Source organism: Myotis brandtii, unplaced genomic scaffold (genome assembly GCF_000412655.1).
Source record: "Myotis brandtii unplaced genomic scaffold, ASM41265v1 scaffold49, whole genome shotgun sequence".
Taxonomy (NCBI): domain Eukaryota; kingdom Metazoa; phylum Chordata; class Mammalia; order Chiroptera; family Vespertilionidae; genus Myotis; species Myotis brandtii.
In genome coordinates this window covers 1,444,400-1,465,024 of record NW_005368707.1, presented here as the reverse complement: position 1 = coordinate 1,465,024, position 20,625 = coordinate 1,444,400, and the positions used below count along the sequence as shown (strand labels likewise).

Genomic DNA, 20,625 nt, shown 5'->3' with positions numbered 1-20,625 from the left:
AAACAAATACTATTTCATATCATGTGCCGGACCCTGTGGGGCTAGTGCTGAACAAAGACATAGTCCGTGTCCTCAAGAGGGATATGATCTACTGTGGGAAGCAGTAAAGATCACAGTCATGTTCAGGACATTGGGGTGGACACTGTAATGAGCTAGGTCAGGGCCACAGGACCGCAAAGTACGGGGGCCGCAGGGAGGAACACCAGACCCAAGTGGAGCCAGGAATAGAAATAATTTAGTGAACTTTGCTTTCTATATTGATTAGACACTTACCAAACCTCCATACAATACAAATCTATTTGACTATTTAAGAATTAAAATACACTTTTTATACAAAGATGCAAGTATCTGTGGTTCTAGTGGTTCTAGTAGTTTTCATCCTTGAATTCTGGACTTGAAGGACACCTGAGCTGTTTTAAATGACTTTCTATGGTATAGCAGACCTCTTCTTTCAAGTCTGACCAAAAGCACAATAAATATTAGCCACTAGTTACTACGTGGCCCACCTGTGGCAGTCATTTCATTTGTGTTGAATTACGCTTCGCAACAATGCCTTGAGGTAGGCTCATCACACTCACTTCACAGACAAGGGACTAGAGCATTAGGAAGGTGACTCTCAAGGTCACAGGGCACTTCTACACCTCACTTCCTTTGGGTTCAGGATGCAGGTTAGGACTGCACCAACAACACGTCTACACCCAAGGAAGGCGTATCAATGAATACTCACTGGCTTCCCAAAGTTACTTTAGCTGAATTACTCCCTCTTGTCTTCTTACCCCCTACCAGCACTCTCAGTTAAGCAGTGCTACTGATAACTCCTTATCTTAGTTGGCACTGGGGCTGTTCCCATTGTAACACAGGGGAGTGCTTCTAGAAGCTGAGAACTATAACAAACATTTTATTCTGAATGAATCCATACACACAGGCATTGAGGCCCCTCTGCATTGCAAGTTTCCTTCTCTCTTACAAAGAGCTTTCTTACAAAGAGCCAACCCTCTCCCCGCCCCCATAGATCAGTGCCCAATTGAGAAGGGGATCCAGCCAGAGCACTTAACCATGAGCCAATCACATCTCCCGACTTCTGTTCTCTGTTGCATTCCTAACTCACTACTTCTTTCCAAAGGTGGGCTATGGCCTCACTGTCTGGCCTTGCTGTAAGAATATGTAGATAAAAAATGGCCAGGCAGGCATCTCTATGACCTTGGCAACTTCAGATTTTCCTTTAGCCCCCACACCTTCACCTCCATATATTCTCCAGACCCACTTCTCAGCCCTTGGCCAACTGGTATTTTGGAAATATTGCTTAGTATCTGAGGACTGAGTAGTCTATGAATTATTTTACAGTTTCAATTCAAACAGTATTCTAGGTAGATCTCACTTTTTAGTGTCTTTAAGACCAAACAAACTAGGTAATGTACTAAATGGTTAAGCTGTTTCATGAATAACACAGTTCTAAAAATATCAAAAAGTGGAGGTCTAATATTATCTCTCTGAAACTGTGTAGAGTGTAATCGGTTGATAAACCACAGTATTATTTTTTCAGAGATTTCCATTCCTACCCTCTTATCCTCAAATTTATAAAACTATTTGCAAAACATGAATGATTGAATTTCCCTTTTCATAGTATTTGGGCCAAAGTGTGTCTATGGACACTTGCTTTTAAAATTAGGCATTAAAAAAATGACTTAAGACCCACTAGCTTATCAATTAGAACTTAGTTCTTCCTCTGTTTCAATATCTTCCGTTAGTAGGGAAAAATGTGATGCTGATGCCTGGGCCAAGCTTCAGGCAGAGAGGGCTGGCCACATGCACAGTGCTTTCATCTAAAAGGCTGGAATATTAGTAGGATGAGGGCTTAACTGCCCCATTTCAAGAAAATAATTTTGCAGCCAGGATGGCCAGAAACTTCAAATGGCAACTTTTCTGATTTGAGGTAATTTCCCAGGAATTTAAGAGGCAATCATTTACTCTTGACTTTTAAAGAGAACCCGGGCTTGAATGGCACAGTTGTGTCTAAAATTGATCATTTAGTGACAATCCTCTGAAGTTACTTAGGAGGGAGGGAAAGCAGCTGAGATACCTAGACATCTGGACTGAACTATCTAGTTCGCTTTCCAGGTTGTAAATTTTCTGGCCTAAAAAATGACTTTTTATGAAAACAGTGATTTAGCCAAAGTACTAACATTTTTTTGATTACTTTGATATAAAACACTACAGCTATAAAACTTACCAACATCTCATCTTCAAGGCAATGTGCCTTTAGGAAAATAGAATTTTAAAAAAGATGAGTCCTGAAAATATGAATTTTAAATTGTAAGATGAGAATCTTATTAAATGCATTGCTCTATAATATTTTCAAATAAACAAGAAAATTTGATAAATAGCAATATGGTTGAGATGGAAATAATTTTGTCATCTGGAAATTTTCACATTTGTGGACCTACTTAAATAGAAAACATTTGAACAAAAGGACACATAACACACACTCAAACACACGTTTTTACTGAAAACTATATTTGAAGAACAGCCTAAAATCCTTTAAATTTCAATCTCCAAATTTTGATCTTTTTATTTATTCTGAAATAAAGTCTAAGACATTAACATTTAGTGCACAGAATTTAAAAATAAAACTGCATATGGTTAGAATATATGCATCAAGGGTATATATTTCATAAGAAAATAAAATTATGTACAAAATCACTCCCACTTATTAATGCTAATCCTAACTTGTTTGATTTTTATAATTAAGCACCACCATAAAACAAGAACTTTGAGAGAAAGGTGATACAAAACTCTGTTTAACCTCTCTGGCCCCAGTCTTTCATGTTTCAGTTTTGCTGGGAAGTTCGGACACTCCCCGGTTAGAGAGTGCATGTAGAATCCTCCAGAGCATTGGAGGGTCCTCACAATTGTGCCCTTGTTCCCAGTGCAGGAGGAGTTCTTCTTTCCTTCTAAGCGTCTGTGTACAAAGGATGCAGTTAAAGCCGGAAGGGGACTGAAGGAGAACTGAGTGTGGGCTGGGACTCGCAGGGCCCTGGGGGACTTCTCCTGGCTTGCTGGGTCTCAGCTGGGCTCCTTCATGTTTTGTGAGCATTTCCTTGTCATTCTGCTGATGCAGGTAGGGTTGCCGTGTCATTGTAGGAACTGCATGCACCTCCTCGTCAGAGGGACGGTGCTGCGGCAGCTTTCTTCTTTCCGGATGCTGTTTCCAGGAAGGAGCAGCATGTTGAGCCAGTTCTTCGCCAGCTGCTTGGCTTCCTGGGGAGATCTCCTCTTGCAGCCTGCCCTGAATTTCCTCTCCATGAACATAAAGTAAATGAAACTTTATTTCAGCAAAGGACTGGGCAGTGATCTGACAGCGGCCACATTTGATTTGTAATTTGACTTCGTCTGCCTGGTTTAGGAGAAGGTCTTCGTCGAGGCTTGATTTGTTTTCTCTGAAAAAGAGGGAAACAGTCAATGTAAAATTGCATAGAAAAACAGAATTGGAACTTTTGCTCTTTTAAGTTCTTAGTCATCAAAGTTCTAAAACACTCCCACTGATGAGAAGCGCAAAGGGTGGGAAGACAGAGAGAGCATGGGAAGGCCTTCAGCAGAGGCTGCAGAACCCCCACTGCTGCTCCTGCTTGGGGCCACACGCTCCTTCCCAAGGGGAGCTAACTAGTCCTTGGTGACCACAGGAACGGGTGTCACCAATGTGAGAGTCAGGCGGTAGCAAGTGAGGCTCTCCAGGAACATGCGTCTGGTTGACAGTAACTGTCCCACACCACCCACCGCTGCCGTCTCTCACCTTGAACACCCAATACGGTTTGGACATTTTACCTAAAAATCAAAATGGACTACAGGAAAACAATGCAAGGGGCAGAAAATCTAGTGTGGGAAAATGTTTACTTTCCAAGGGGCCAATGAGGATTCAGTTCTCTGTCATAGTGGACAGTGGACAAAATAAGAGCATTTCTCTGGTTTACTTATTGCTCTTAGAAAGCCCTGACTGCCAGGCTTATGAATGACTTAGCTTGTTTGTTTATAATGCTAAGGAGCAGTACCTGAAGATGGGAATGACACAGGAGAAAGTTAATCTGGCCTGAAGGGAAAAATAGGACAAAAGTAGAGGGTTAAAGGTCTGGACACTTTAGGGTCTGGTCACACTGAGGTGCCACCACGGGTTATGTGATGTTAAGAGGCAACTGATGCTGTTCAGATGTAAATTCTGTGAACACCATTTTGGAGAAATTATTTGTAAAGAATACCAGGAACTATACACAATATTTAATATTTCATATGTCAGATACAAAAATAATCTGTTATATCCTGGCCGGTGTGGCTCAATTGGTGGGAGCATCACCCCATACATCAAAAGGTGGCCAGTTCAATTCCCAGTTGGGACATATACCCAGGTTGTGGGTTCGATCCCCAGTCAGGGTGATCCCCACTATGGGAGGCAACCAATTAATGTTTCTCACATCAATGTTTCTCTGTCTCTCGTTCTCTGAAATAAATTTTTTTTAAAAGGAAATGTTAAAAAATGTCTGTCACCTGATTGTCTCCATCATACCTCAAACAGGAATTTGTGGCCTGGCTTACCAGGGTTACCATCATTATAAATCATGAGTGATCAGAAACCAACAAGAAATGAGATTATTCTTCATAGAACTAGCCTCATAAAATCTTAATCTGAGAGATGTTTTTATGAACTTATCTTTCTGAATATGAAATCTTAGCCTGCTCCCCAAATCCAAACAGACTTTCTTGCCAGATTTTTCATTCCATTAGCACTCACCTCTGCACATTTGCATCCCTGTCCCTGTTCTTTGGCAGTTCCCCTGGCTGCAGTTCGCTGGGGGAGGGCTCGGTGCTGATGACAACCCTATGCACTTCTTTCAGATGGCCGAAATAGATTCTGACATGACCAAACACTTTTGCACAAAATTCACAGCACACAAGTTTCTTCAGCCGGTTCTCGCTGTGATGAAGTTTCATGTGTGCGCTCAGGCTGCCGGGACGCACGTATGCCTTGCGACAAATTCGACAACTGTAAGGCCTTCTGTTAGTGTGGGTATTCATGTGGTCTCGAAGGTGCTGCTTGAACTGGAAGTGGTGGTTACAGACAGGACATCTGTGCCAAGGCTTCTTAATGCCAGAGAATCCATTTCTGAATGCAGAGATGGGCTTAGGGGAAGGGCTGTCGTCCTGCTTACAGCCGAGATATTTAGGAGTGAGCGAATTATTTAACAAACTGTCCTGTCCTAGGCTGCTGGGCCTTTGGGAAGGTAATATAGCTACAGGAGAACCCAAGGGAGCCACAGCGGGCATGACAATGACAGGTTTAGGCATAATGCTACGATATTTTTTCAAAGCCCCAGGTTTTTGGTCTCTGGATTGCTGGGAATCATTTTTTATTCTTTTACATTTCCTCCTTTTCCCCTGAAATGACAAGATTTCATCTGGTACCTTTAGTTTTCTTCCTTTTCTCTTTGTTGCCCCGCCATTCAGTTTTGTTTTGTGGTTGAGATCCAGTTTGGTAGCTGGACAAAAGGCACTTTTACAGAGACTCTGCTTTGACACCTGTGGACCAGGTACCTTATTGGCCATTTTGGTGGCTGCATCAAAGCCTTCGGTGATGGTGGATGTCTTATCCCAGTGCACCCTGAGCCCAGGTAAAGAAAAGTCTACAATGTTAACATCTGACTCACTTTTATAAACCTCTGTTGTTTTCATACTTATGGGGGGTAAGATTGGCAGTTTACCTTTGGGGACTGAGGGGACCCACTGGAGTGAACCACCCCAAATGGCTGTCGATAACCTGACTGTGCCTTCTGCAAGGTCAACTTGTTCTTTATGTTTTTCACTGGCAACAGCAGCAGGTTTACTGGATGGTTCTTTGCTTGCAAAGATTTCTTTCCCTGAAATCTTCATGAAGCCCTGCCTGGCAGAGGGCTCCTCTGGTGCGGATGATGTTGGGGTGTCAGGAAGGTTCGCGTCTCCACAGTCACTGGTCACTGGAGGTCGGGAGTCTCCGGGGCCACCTCCGCTGGTCAGAGCAGCCGGGCTGACGCTGGCTGGGGCCTGGTCTGGTGGCAGCACTGGCTCGGACGGACTGGGCTGGGGCAGGGGCTCAGAACAGCCAGGTGGGGAAGGAGACGTTTGGGTTTGGGCAGGAGGTTTGCTACAGCCACGTTCAGAGAAGCTCGAAATGGGGCTCTTTGTTGATCCTTTGTTATTTCTTGGGGGTTGGTATCGAGGAATAGGCAGTTTAAGGTTTTCAGGCAGGGGCAGTCTGGGTTTCTGGACTGGCTGAATTGAGGCAACCTGAGGCAACGCCACGAGAGAAAATGTCCCCTTCTGGCCAGCAACCTGCATCAGAGCATAATTTTGGGCAGGCACCCCCAGTGGTGTAGAGCTGATGGGGGGGCCTGGATTCACCTGATCAGAGAGTGATGGCGAAGGGCCCGACAGCACTCTGGAAGTTAGGACTTTGGACACAATTTTCGGTGCAATGGTCCTAAACTGACTCTTGGTCTGCAAACCTTTTCCACTCTGTATTGTTCCAGAAGGCATGACTGATCACCTGCAATGACATTACAATGTAAAAAGTCACCTTGGTATAACTGTCCTGTTGTTGAGAGTGCAAGTAAGCATCTTATCAATTCCTCTGCCTTAAGGCTTTCCTAGACCACCCCTACTCTTCTGAGCAAGGCCCCGCATTCTTCAGCATCCAGCCTAAAGGTCAACTCCTGCCCACCTTCCCAACGATCAACTATTATTCTCCTCTCTGGGTCCACAGCCCCTATTACAACATTTGCCACCTTTCATAATAATCTATCTGTTTATGTGTCTCTATTACTAAACAGAGCCTCTGGAGAGCTAGGGCTCTGTCCTGCTCATCTTTACTCCACTGAGTCCATCCTGTCCTGATCTGAGCTGCAGTCCTGCTACTGGTCTTCCCTCTGGTCTGTTCTGCTGTGTATTTTACTTATTTTATATACATGTCTGGTTGTCCCTATAAAAGTTAAGCTTTGCGAGGGTAAAGCTGATATTTAATTCATCTTGATATTTTCCTCTGTATCTTCAGTATGAAACAAATGTTTCTTGTAGCACTCATTTTTTCACTCAATTTCAGGACACACCATTTGACCCCTTGGTAGTGTGATTGTGTTGCACAGCGAACGCATTCAGACTGAATGCCAGCTTTGTTGCTGTTTCCCCGTGTGACTCGTGAATTCTTTCTCACACCTTCCAAATTGTTTACGTGTGCTTTTGCAATTAAATCGCCAGTATTAAAAAAGTTGATGCGACACCTTAAAAAATGTTGAGGGAAAAGAAAACGATACAAAGTGATAGGTAAAGAGATAGGACAACATAAAAAACACACAAAATCACACAAAAGCACCTCCTAGGGCCCTGACAGAGTAGCACCCACACTCCCTGGCTTTATTATATGATTAGAGACCAATTACAGCTACTCTAAGAAAACAATTCCGGAAACATTTTGATGCACTGCTTCTAAGTATTATATTACCTATTTTATTCCTGAAGCCTCGAGGTAGTAAGGCCTGGCTGCAGAGAAGTTTCCCATTTCTAAGTACCTCATTTTAGGCACATTTCACTCCAACTCACTGGGTACCTACATTATTCTAGTGGTTGGCTATTAAAGGCCCATAATCCCTTTTCTAAAACCTTTGGAGCATAACATGTTTTGAAGTTTATACTTTCAAATTTAAAAAAATAGTAGAATGCATAAACATATTGTACCATAATAGGAATAAGAAATGTATACTGACCAACTTATTTTAGAAAGTAATCACTGTTTGGGGAAGACAGAGTATGTTAAAAACATATTTCAAATGGTAGCTTGCATTAGAATAAGAAGGAAAATCACGAGTGCTATGGTCTGGAAAACTGACACAGGATAATTATATAATCTGTTGTTTTCCTATTTAGCTTTGCTACCACAAAGTCATGGGTAAAGTGCTTGGTCAACCACCTGGCAACAGTCACCTAAATGGAGGTGCTACATTTGCTCCTTCTTCTTCTATAAGTTATTTATTTTGTAAATTTATTTTCATAGCCTTTAAAGTTAAATGTCTTTCATTTTAAGCTTATCTCATCTTTTTGGAAGAAGTACTGAAGTTGTAAATAAATATATTAAATTTGAATTGTGAGGCTTTGCAGAAAGCTTAAAATTATTGATAGCTTTTGGTTAAATAACTGCATTAACAATAACAATGGTCTACAGAACAATCCGGGGTGAGGAAGGAAGAGAAAACATTGGGTCACTTATATCTAGTTTATACTCTTTTTTTAAAAAAAATCCTCACCCCAGGAAATGTTTCTTCATTGATTCAAGAAAGGGAGAGAGAGAAATATCAGTCCGTTGCCTCACCCACGCACCACGACCAGATATCGAACCTACAATCTGGTAATGTGCCCTGACCAGGAATCACACCCGCAACCCTTCAGTGCACAGGACGATAGTCTAACCACCACGCACACACCAGCCGGGGCTCTAGTTCATACTCTTAATTGATTGAGCACAAAATATTTACAGCAAGAAGAGCTGGAAGAAAGGCTACTTTGTCCTCAGTCATAAGTCCTCTTGAAATAATATGTGACAATAATACATGAAAGCATAAGCGATATCACCTCACTTGACTGCTCAAGTTACCTGCCATTTAAAGAAGTGGATACTGGGGTAGACAAGTTTATCAGCTGGCTTCATGATCAATGACCATAAGCTAATCACAAGAAATCTGTGGGATAAAAAGATAAGGGCCTATTGGGTAAATTTAACTTACTCAAGTTTACCTGGAACTGTAGGAAGCACATACAAGGGTGAGGGTCTCCATGAGTGTGCTGAGTCTCATCTCCCAGAATAATTAGGATGAAGTGATAGGGAGTGAAACTGATGCATTAGAAGACATGCAAGGCAAGAGAAGGAGGACAAAGCCACAAAAACAGAAGAAAAACAAATGGAAAACCCCTTAGGAGTTAGTTAAATGTCTAGCAAAGGGTACTAACAGAATGATCATCCAACCATACAGTGTAATACCATGCAGCAGGAAAAAGAAAATGAGTTAGACTGATATGGACTATACTCTAAGATGTGAGATTTATAGTATGCTATAGCTTGAATTTAAAAATATAGTGAGATACACACAAATATATTCCTGTATATGCACAGGATATTTCTGAAAAGAAACAAAATAAACTAATATTATGGTGGCCTTTGAGGTTGGGGCTGTGGGGAGCTAAGAGGTCAGGATGAGGCAGGTGCTTATTTTCCTTGAATGCTCTCTATGCCTGGCATACAGAAGGTGCTTAAATATTTGTTGAATGAATGAAAGGAAAATGAAAGTTTCCCTATTTGAATCTGTTTTTCAAAAGGGTATCTTTTAGGACAGTACTTTTCAACTAGTGTGCCACAAGAATTTTTCAAACATGCAACAATACCTGCCTATTTAGTCTGGGGCATTGACCTCTTTTCCCCTAGATTGTCAAATAAAAAAAAAATGACAACAGACAAAACAAAATAGCCATCCAGTGTGAATGAATAAAAATTATACCTATTTTTTTTATCAGATTGGCAAAAAAATATATTTTTTGGTGTGCCGCAGAATTTTAGTATTTCGTTTGTGTGTGCCATGGGATGAAAAAGGTTGAAAATCACTGTTGTAGGATATTCATATGGGTAAGTGTGTGTATGAATAAATGACTGTCTAGATTACAGACAAGAGTAGCTCATGTTTTTTTTTTCCTTGTCTGCTTAATCATAAGAATTGCTAGTGATAAGAAAACTGATCTAACATCTGACAGTGCATAATTACCCCCAAAAGGTAAGCACTACCAAGGACAATTAGAGCTGTTCCTCCAAACATTTGGTTCTTTAGGATAAAACAAAGCAATTTTCAATAAAAGTCAGTTACACTACAATACTACAGACTGTTTTTTTTATTTTTAAAGTAGTTTGAACAAGAGTTTTTAGAGAAGTTGAAAGTAGCTGTAAGTTTTTAAAACTCTAAAATTCTAAGATTCCATGACTGTCGGCAGTCTTTCTTTGCAATGTAGCTACAAGAGTGGTTTACTCCATTACCCACTTTCAAGACCTTTCACAGATGGTGACCAAAATACCCTCACCTGTTACCTACTAATTACAGATCTCATCGAGCTGTGCTCTAAATAACGAGAGTTAGAAATTCCCACTGACATTCATAATTTCTGGAAATCCTGCAAAATTACCCATAACACAGTTTAAGAGACTCACAGGACTCTCAGGCTCTAAACATGGACTTTTATTAACTGAAAACATAAAAGGCTCACTCAGTAAAATTAATTTTGCACAATTTTACAACATGAATCCTTAATATTAGGATTCTAAATGTGGGCTGTTTTATAATATGTTAAGCATATTAAAAATAACTATTTTGAAAAGTGACATTTACAGAAACTGACCAAACTGTGGATTTAAAAGTCAACTAATAGATATTGAGTCCTTATTATGGTCTAGAACAGCCGTGGGCAAACTACGGCCCACGGGTCGGATCCGGCCTGTTTGAAATGAATAAAACTAAAAAAAAAAAAGACCGTACCCTTTTATGTAATGATGTTTACTTTGAATTTATATTAGTTCACACAAACACTCCATCCATGCTTTTGTTCCAGCCCTCCGGTCCAGTTTAAGAACCCATTGTGGACCTCGAGTCAAAAAGTTTGCCCACCCCTGGTCTAGAATCTGTGCTAGGTCTTTTAATTGATCCCTCAAGTAAACCTTGCAAATAAATTTTATTGTTCCCCTTTTATAGATTAAGAAAAATAAGTCTTGAGGAAGTTAAATAATGTGCCAAAGTTCACACAACCAGATCTGTCCCATTCCAATTTGAAGCAATAACCTTCCTCCCCTTCATTCTCCTCTTAAAAGGAGAAAAATTACATAGAAGTTGCCTTAATTAACTCCAAAATATAACATTATCTCTGAACATTTAGGAAAAAAAATTTTTTGATATAAAAATGGACTGTCAGATCCCAAAACTTCAATCACTTTTAAATGATTCTTTCTCAAAGCCCACTTATTAGAGAGAACTTATGAAACGTTAATAATTTCTTAAGGTAAAAGCAGATTTTTAAAGTTGAATTTGCCACTTATTGTCCATAGGAGTCTGACAAATCCAGTATGGTTGTCAGATATTTGTTTGGGAAAATGCACTGTGTGTCCTCCTCCTTTCCCTCCATTGCTTCCAAAGAATTTGACCTAATGGAGATGGGCTGCATGTTAGAGGCAGCAGAGGGAAGAGTGAGGGCTCAGCAGTACTAAGCGCCAACATCTGAACCAGCTTAATCCAATTGCCACAACGCAGCTGGCACAGATAATATTAACAGACCAGTTCCTGGGGCAGGCAACTCTCTAGAACAGTGGTTCTCAACCTTCTGGCCCTTTAAATACAGTTCCTCATGTTGTGATCCAACCAAAAAATTATTTTCGTTGCTACTTCATAACTGTAATGTTGCTACTGTTATGAATCGTAATGTAAATATCTGATATGCAGGATGGTCTTAGGCGACCCCTGTGAAAGGGTCGTTCGGCCGCCAAAGGGGTCGTGACCCACAGGTTGAGAACCGCTGCTCTAGAATCTAGAGTCGATAGCTGCAAACAACTCACTTCCTGATTTCCATGGGCAGAACCAAAGCCTCCTTTGTTGCTTCTGAACAAAGCTGTTCCTGCTTGCCCCTTTGTCGGTGTGGGCACAACTCCATGATTCCATGTGTTAGGGCCACAGGCCTATGGTATGCATGGAGTAGGGAGCAGGCACAGAAAGAGAGGGGTGTCCCTGCTCTTGAAACAAGCTCCATGATCCAGGAGCAGAACAAAAGTACTGCCAAGTGTTAGCTACTTAAAGAGCCAAACTTTTAGGTGTTGTTTAGGCTTTAACTTTGTTAAACTGAAAAACCCTATTTTCAATTCATTTGTTGGCATCTCTTTTTTTCCCTCCCACTTGGCTTTCAAATAACAAATTCCAGTTGGGGTTCAAACTGTTCCCAGGATGGACTTTGGTTAAAACAAATATGGTAAAACCCTGGAGACATTTGAGATAAAAGAAATGCCTCATAACATAGGGGAGCTCAGCTTAATTTTATTGAAAAACACATTTAGCTGTTGCCCCCTCTTTACCCCGCCCCACCCCTTACCCCTGCAAAGGCACTGTCTGGGCTCCGCAGCAAGAGTCAGCAGGAGGCTACTGAGCACTGACTGTAGAGTGCACTGTAAAACATGCCGGCACAAGTATTATTTTGCTTCTAAGGACCCAGGATGCCAAATACATACCACTTCTACTCCACATATCCGTAGCGCTAAGACCTCCTAGAGTCCTTATATCCAGGACCCAAATTTCAGGAAATCTGACACTCTACAAAGGAAATAAGCACATTCCCAGTTAGATATCTTGTATCCCGAACCTAGTTTTCTCCATTCTCCTTGGCACATGCCCTGCTTGCTGAACTATGCTCTTACCCGACTCCTTCTCCTTCCCTCCTGTAAGAACACCTGATGTCCAAACACCTTCCATTCAGCACAGGCCTTTGAGAGCTGCCTTGCTAAACAGTTAATTCATAGCCTAGCTTAGCAGAAAAAAGAACTCTCATTTTCTGAGCCCCAGAGCTTCTGAATTTCCTAGCACTTATCAATACTGTTTCTTAAACATTATTCTAATGATAAGGAATATTTTGTATCAGGTACTGTGCAAATACTTTACATGCATTATCATTTCATCCCCACAATAACCTAAAGTGGGAATGACTGCTACATGTACAGATAAAGATTTCAAAGCTGGAACTCAAGCCTTGGCCCGTTTGACTCAAAAGGCACTTTCCACCTCTACATGCAGACTGTAAGCTATTACACATGGTTATGGCCACTACAATTGTCTCTAGTGGAAAGATCATGGGTTTTGGGGTTTATACAGAGGTGGTTTCAACTCCTGGTTCTGTCTTGTGGCTTGTGAAAGTTACTCTCTGAGCCTGCGTCCTCAATTACTAAATGGGCATACTAATAGTTTCTGGCTACAAAGGTCTATCAGGATTAAATGAAAAAGAGGCCCCATGAAACTTTAGACAATAAAAGAAAAAAGGCTCCATGAAGGTGCCAGGGTAGTGCTTAGCACACATGAGATACTCAGCAGACATTAATTTTCCACTTCCTCTTGCCAAAAAGTATTAATAACATTAATAACTTGGTTATTATTAACAGGAAAGGAGTAAAGATGAGATTAGATAATATAGGCATGCCATTTATACAGCTTTGCCAAAAGCTACAGTTTGACACTCTCCAAGTCTATTCCCCGCAAATCAATGGGGAAAAGGACTAGATAAAGGCAGTTTAGACACATGCCCCATAAGGTCTGGATGATGTGAGAAGATGCTTACCTGTCAGTCACACCTGGGAACAAGTCAGTGGCCAGAAGAGATTACTTTATATGTACAGAATGGCATTTACTAGTAAGGAGGGGAAATGGAATTGTTCCTCTGCTTTATAGTATAGGTTTACATGTTTTATTTTCACTTCTGATTTATCTGCAACTCACAGTGATTTATAACTTTTTTCTCTTTTTTTTTGCTGTAAGTTTTTCTATGCGTCAGCTTTTTTTGTCAAATAGTTCATGATTTATAAGTACCAATGCACAGGACCATATATTCCTTTATGTCTATAATTAGTCCCTAAAACTCCTGCTTGGTACATAGGTTTACATGTTTTATTTTCACTTCTGATTTATCTGCAACTCACAGTGATTTATAACTTTTTTCTCTTTTTTTTTGCTGTAAGTTTTTCTATGCGTCAGCTTTTTTTGTCAAATAGTTCATGATTTATAAGTACCAATGCACAGGACCATATATTCCTTTATGTCTATAATTAGTCCCTAAAACTCCTGCTTGGTACTTTTTTTTTTTTTACTATTATTTATTTTTAAAAATATCTTTATTGATTTCAGAGAGGAAGAGAGAGGGAGAGAGATATAGAAACACCAATGATGAGAGAGAATCATTGATCAGCTGCCTCCTGTATACCCAACACTGGGGATTAATCTCCAAACCCGGGCATGTGCCCTGACCAGGAATCAAACCGTAACCTCCTGGTTCATAGATCAACATTCAACCACTGAGCCACTCCAGTCAGGCCTTTTTTATTTTTTACTTTAGAAAGAAAAGAAAACAAAAAAACACATGCTCATTTCAGGGATAATGCTGAAAGGAGGGTGGTGTCAAGTGAAGATGGGCTGGGGTCAGGATCAAATGCACAATAACTAGTGCTCAAAGAAGAGTACCGGGAGCAGGCCTAAGCCAGCAGGTCGTTATCTCCCGAGGGGTCCCATACTGCGAGAGGGCACAGGCCGGGCTGGGGGACCCCCCTCCACCCCCGAGTGCACAAATTTTTGTGCACCGGGCCTCTAGAATATTCATATAAATTCTGTGGTTAATCTCTTCTGCCCTTCCTCCTCCCTCCTCTGAGATTCTTCAATTTGTGCCATGCTTCTATGTCTCTGGATCTACTGTGTTAGTTTATTTTTATTTTGTTCATTAGATTCCACATATGAGTGAGATGATGTGATACTTGTCTTTCTCTGACTGGCTTATTTCACTTAGCATAATACTCTCCAGGTCCCTTTTTATTTCTTTTTTCTTTTCTTTTTCTATTTTTTAAAAAATAGATTTTATTGATTTTTTTACAGAGAGGAAGGGAGAGGGATTGAGAGCCAGAAACATCGATGAGAGAAACACCGATCAGCTGCCTCCTGCACACCCCCCACTGGGTACATGCCCCTGACCAGAATCGAACCTGGGACCCTTCAGTCCCCAGGCTGACACTCTATCCACTGAGCCAAACCAGCCAGGGCATATTTCTTTAATCAAGGCACACCTTACCTTAATATAGAGAGAACACCTACAATACTGAGACTTTGAAGAAAGTAAACAACAATAAAAAAAAAGCAAATGAATCCCCAGGCACTGACTGGAACTAAGGTAACTGGACTTGCAGTAGTTACCTCTGGGGAGCTGAGCAGATCTGCTCTATGTGAGTGAATTAGCATATACAGGTTTGGAGGTACAGCTAATGCAGTCAGATGCTGACATGAGCGACAACGAAGAGCGAAGTCACTGAGTTTAAAAGCTGTGGGACTACTTAGGAGTCCTTTTATAAAATTCTTCCCAGCTTTTCCTCCAATATTTTTATTGTTCTTTGCATGACAACTACAAAACCTGGTGGAAGGAAATGTTTACTCTCATCTACAGGTTAGGAATATGTAAGAGTTAACTCTCCATTTTCCTTGAAGAGATGGAGGGATTACACAATCCACCTACATTCTCTTTTCCTTGGGGCTCTTCACATTTGGATGTGTGTGTACTTAGGTAGGTATTCCTGGTTCTGGAGTGGGCTTCGTGGCTGACCACCTACAGACACTCCCAGCAAGCATACCGTGAGCTCACCCCACTGCTGTCTTCCTACACACCTACCCCAACTGGCCACACTGCCCTCCACCCCCACTGCTGGTGCGAGAGAAAGCCAACCACTGTGAACACTGGACAACTTGTACATTTAAGGTTTCAGTTTCAAACTGCAGACCTATGCTATCATCTGTATCTCATCCCTACAGACTCCCTTCAGTTTGTCACTGGGGCTGGCTTAGGTCTCTCCCATTGCTTTTCTGAAGCACTCTCCCTCCTCCACCTTTCCCCCAGAGTTCTCTTCTCTCTTGCCAACAATTTTGGGCATTAACCTTGCAATGGACTGAACGTTTGTGTCCCCCCGCCCCGATCCCCCAAATTCATATGTTGAATCCAAAACTCCCAGTGTAATGGTATGAGGATGTGGCTCCTTTGGAAGGTAATTAGGTCATGAGGATGGAGCCCTCATGACTGGGATTAGTGTCCTTATAAAAGGTCCCCAGAGAGCTCTCTTGCCCTCTTCCTGCCATGTGAGGACACAGCAAGAATTCAGCAGTCTGCAACCCAGAAGAGGGCTCTCACCAGAACCTGACATGCTGGCACCCTTCTCTTAGACTTTCAGCCTCCAGAAATGTGAGAGAGAAATTTCTGTTGTTTGTTGGACAGTCAGGCTATGGTACTTTGGTATAGCAGCCTGAAGGATCTAAGACCTCATGGAGAAAAGAGGTCATCTGGTAGGAACTCATTCACCATCCCTTCCTTCCACTTCTAAACTCTCCTCTTTAATTATACAACACAAATAACTTTACCTTTTCTGGGGTGGAGGGATAGAAGGGAAAAGCACTCTCTCCCTAAGTATACTACTCATCCACCTCAAGTCCTGAAATATTTTTCATGTGTAAAAAATAGTGCATATTAGAATAAGAAAATGGAGCATTTCCAACCCTGTTCTGCACTCCACACTTCTCTCCAGGCCCCTTGTGCTGCCTCAGGGGTCCCACACCATTGGTGAGCTCCACAGATTAGGGAGGCCATCCTTGACCAACCTATCTAAAGCAGCTGCTCAGCCCCATGCAATCACTGGCTGTTTCCTTTCTCTGCTTTAACTGTCCTTCATGGCACTTGCCTTTATAATGAGATTATATTAACCTATCTTCCTTCCACTAGAATGTAAACTCCAAGAAAGCAGGGGCTTGTTTTGTTCACTTCCAGGATCTCCATCCCCAGACCAGTGTTTAGTACATGGCAGTCACACAACATGTTAGTTACTAAATGAGTGAACTATTAACTTTCAACAGTACTGTCTTGCTTTTTCCTTTGTTTTTGCTGAACGACAACAAAAAATAAATAAATAAAAACCAAAACAACAATTAAGAGTCCTTGGACTCTGTTTTCTCTTCAAGCTACTGCCCTATCTCCTGTAATTTCTTCATGAATAAAGTTACTTACTGAAGGTAGTGCACATGTTCCCCATCTCTACTCATCAAATTCTATTTTTCCCTTAGGTCCTGAACCCTTAAATTCTGTTATGAAGTGCTAAAATATCCTTCTGTCAAGAGTCAGATTGGGTGCTTAACCTATTATCTCACTTAATCCTCCATGAGCTCTTGATATTAACATCTTTGGCCCATAGATGCAGTAATTGAGTATTTCTTGCAAGGGCATAAAGCTGGTAAGTGAGAGGTGGATTTGAATCCAGGTCTGTCTGGCACCAAAGCTGTTCTCCTTCCATTCCAACACAATGAACTTACTAAGGTGTTCTGCAATTTATCTGTTTGTCAGTCTCCTCCAATATGTGCCACATAACTCATCTCTATGTTGATAAAATAAAGATCATTTTGACTAACCTTTTCCAGTCAGAGAGTGTAACTATCAGGAGAGAGAACGAGCTTGTTTTTTTCTAACAGGAATGTACAGAAGAGTTGCTAGGAAGGTAGTTAATGAAATTTACAGAGCGATTCCCTTCACAATGTCCAAGGCATTACAAGCCAGGCTTGTTACATGAATGGCTTCTTTTACAGAGCTTCTGGTGAACAAATCAGACTTATACCAAAATGGAACTCTTTTAAAGTAACAATTACACAATAAATTTAACACTTTCTAGTACTGACAAAGTAGTTTTTTTATAATGAGAAAAAATGAAGATAAAATTAATTACTTTAAGGTCTATTATAACTTTAGAAATAATATAAATTTCCTAGATATTTTTTTATTTATTTTATATTTTTATTGAATTCAGAGAGGAAGGGGGAGGGAGAGAGAGATAGATACATCAATGATGAGAGAGAATCATTGATTGACTGCCTCTTGCACGCCCCCTACTGGGGATCAAGCCTGCAACCTGGGCATGTGCCCTCAACTGGAATTGAACCCGGGACTCTTCAGTTTGCAGGCCGATGCATACTACCTGCTTCCCAAACTGAGGTCACTGATGAACATTAGGACTGACTGAAAAAGTTAAAAAATGCTGAAAGAAATTCTAAATTCCTTATGTGTCAACTTCTACCCATTCAGTGCTGTGGCCAATGATTTAGATCTAGGGGATGTTTCTTTTTTAGGAGAGGTCCTCAGAGAAAACAAGACAAATTGCATTACATATAAGAAAGAGAGCAGAGGAGGCTTTGGTTTTTCCATCTACTATGAAGGAATATGAACAAGACCCGTATTGGCCTTAGTTTCTCCCTTTAACAAGAGAGGATGACACTGGATCATTGTTTCTCAAAGTGTGGTTTGTACACCCTGTGGAAGGCCCCAACAATCCCTTTTCATGCTAATAATATGTCATTGCCTTTTCCACTCAGTTGACCTTTGTAGGTGTTGCACTGATTGGACAAATGGGAGAATTGGGTAAAACTGCTCTAGCACCTTAGCCTGAATTAAGGCAGGGACAGTAAACTGTTCAAGCAGTCATATTCTCTACTGCCACACACTCTCAGTAGAACAACAAAAAGGTGGCACAAAATTTTAATAAACTGTGATCCTGTAGAGGGCCCCCTGGGAATGCACATGGATGACCTTTAAATTAATGTCAGCTGAGTCCGAGGTGACTGGCAGGGCCGTCTCCCGGAAAAACAGCCTCCCAAAATGTCGGAGACTGTTATCAGTACTGATATCTTATCTTTATCCATGTGCTGGGAATAAGGAATGAGTCGACCTACCCAGGTCTTGATATGCTAAATCCTGTCCTTGTGCCAGGAATGAGGAATGAATAGGACCTGGGTACACCCAAAATTCCTTTGACCTTAAACCTCCCCTTTGGAAGTAAATAAATGCGCTGTGTTGTCTGTGGTGGGTGTGACTGTCCCTCCATCAGAGTGGCAGCCCCCCACCTGGCCCCAGCTTGTCTCTATTTCTGTGTCTGGTCTCGTTTTTTCTTTATTTTCTAATCCCCAGCTCCTCCGCTCAAGGACCTGTCGTTTTCCCGTGCGGGTCGCGGGAAACAGAAACAGCCCACCACAGATCCTGACGTGCTTTTTACAATTCTGAGTGCTGGTGGTTCACACTCGTAGGGCACTTGCGCTGCACACTGAAACAAGGAGGCTGTCTTGAGGAAAAAGCACTTGTGCGATTGTTTGCATTGCAAAGCTGAACTGCTGCTTTTTTTCATGAAATACCATTTTTACTTGAAATAACATCTGGCAGACATGTTGAGAGAACATATTCAGACTTAAGTATTGGACAGAAATTTTTTCCTAAGTGAATGAATGAAGGTTATCACTACAAGTAACCACTGTCACTGATGAAAATCATTCCAGCAAGCGGCAATTAGAACTTTGAAAGACTTGAGTTTATCACCAGGAGCTTGAAGCTTCCCAATACTTAAAGATCTTTCAGATGAGAATGTTGTTACATTAACAATATGATTTTTATAATATTGTATAAAATGATGTACAGTAAATCCTCACTGAATGTTGTCTGCAGTTTCTTGGAAACTGCAACTTTAAGGGAAACAACTTAAAACAAAACCGATTTTATCATAGGTTAATTAATAGAAACAAGAGTTAAATTCATATGGCATATTTCTTGTCACAAAAACATCACCAAACTGCTAAATAAAGACCCCAAACACTTCTAATACTAAACACTGAAATAAATGTGAGCTATACATACATTAAAAAAAGAATAAAAACAAGTAAGAGAATTCTTGTCCAACCCGCTTATTCAAGTTCAGAATCTTGGGTGGCTGAAGCCTGTCCTGGCAGCTCAGGGTACAAGGTGGGACCCAACTTGGGGGAGGACACCTTTCCATCAAAGGGTGCACTCACCCCCCTCCCCCAACACACACCTCCACACACACACTCACAGAGACTGGGACAATGGACGTGCCAACTAACCTCACATGCACATCTTTGGGACAAGGGAGGAAACCAGAGCACTCGGAGAAAACCCATGCAGACACATGGAGAACATGCCAACTCCACACAGACAGTGGCCTAGGCTACAATAGATTCTTTTCTCATCAACATTATAATGAAGGGGCATTGAATGAAATGACATTATTCAAGGACCTGCTGTATATATAGAAGATCTGCATAACTCAGAAAACTAATGTTTTCTAAATGACCGATGTCTTATGTTATAGGGATGGGTAAAAGACTCATTCAAGTGTAAGACAGACCAAAATGTAACAGAAGACAATAAGTACATTGATATGGCTTCAAATAAACTGTAAGAATTACCTGACTCTATTGAAGACAGTTATAGTTATCTAACACGTTTTGGTGTAGTATCAAAGAAAAATATTCACAATTATCTGAAAAGGCTATTAAAATACTCCCTTCCCTGCAACTCTGAATTTGTTTTTTTCCAAAATATTTCAACATAGAACAACTAAAGGCTATTAAAATACTCCCTTCCCTGCAACTCTGAAGTTGTTTTTTTCCAAAATATTTCAACATAAACAACATAGAACAACATACTGAATGCAGGACTAGATATGAGACTTCAATTATTTTCAAGGAAGCCAGACTTTAAAGATATTTGCAAAAAACCTAAGTTAATGCCAGTCTTCTCATTAATTTTTTGGTTTAGAAAATAGCCACTCACATGAAATGCTATTTATGTTAAGCTTTAATGAGCTTAACATACATTTATTATCTTAAAAAAGAATTCACAAATACATATTTTTCAGTTTATAATCTCAACTAGGGACCCGGTGCACGAAATTCGTGCACTGGGGGGGGGGGGGGGCTCTCA

The 20,625-nt window shown here is 41.0% G+C and overlaps 1 protein-coding gene across 9 annotated transcripts in view; it reads right to left on the bottom strand.

The window, feature by feature from the left end:
- Positions 1-2,740: 2,740 nt before the first annotated feature.
- ZNF438 (zinc finger protein 438) overlaps positions 2,741-20,625 on the bottom strand; it is a 204,064-nt gene continuing 186,179 nt past the window's right edge. For 8 of the 9 annotated variants that reach the window (XM_014547998.1, XM_014548000.1, XM_014547997.1 and 5 more), the window contains 2 exons: positions 4,781-6,568; positions 2,741-3,437 (listed from right to left, as the gene is read on the bottom strand). In XM_014547998.1, coding sequence (XP_014403484.1) covers positions 2,822-3,437; positions 4,781-6,558 — 2,394 coding nt within the window. In that variant the 5' untranslated portion in view covers positions 6,559-6,568 and the 3' untranslated portion in view covers positions 2,741-2,821. Of the gene's footprint in view, positions 3,438-4,780; positions 6,569-12,316; positions 12,407-20,625 lie in introns of those variants that run through there. The other variant, XM_005876541.2, reaches the window with a different exon arrangement.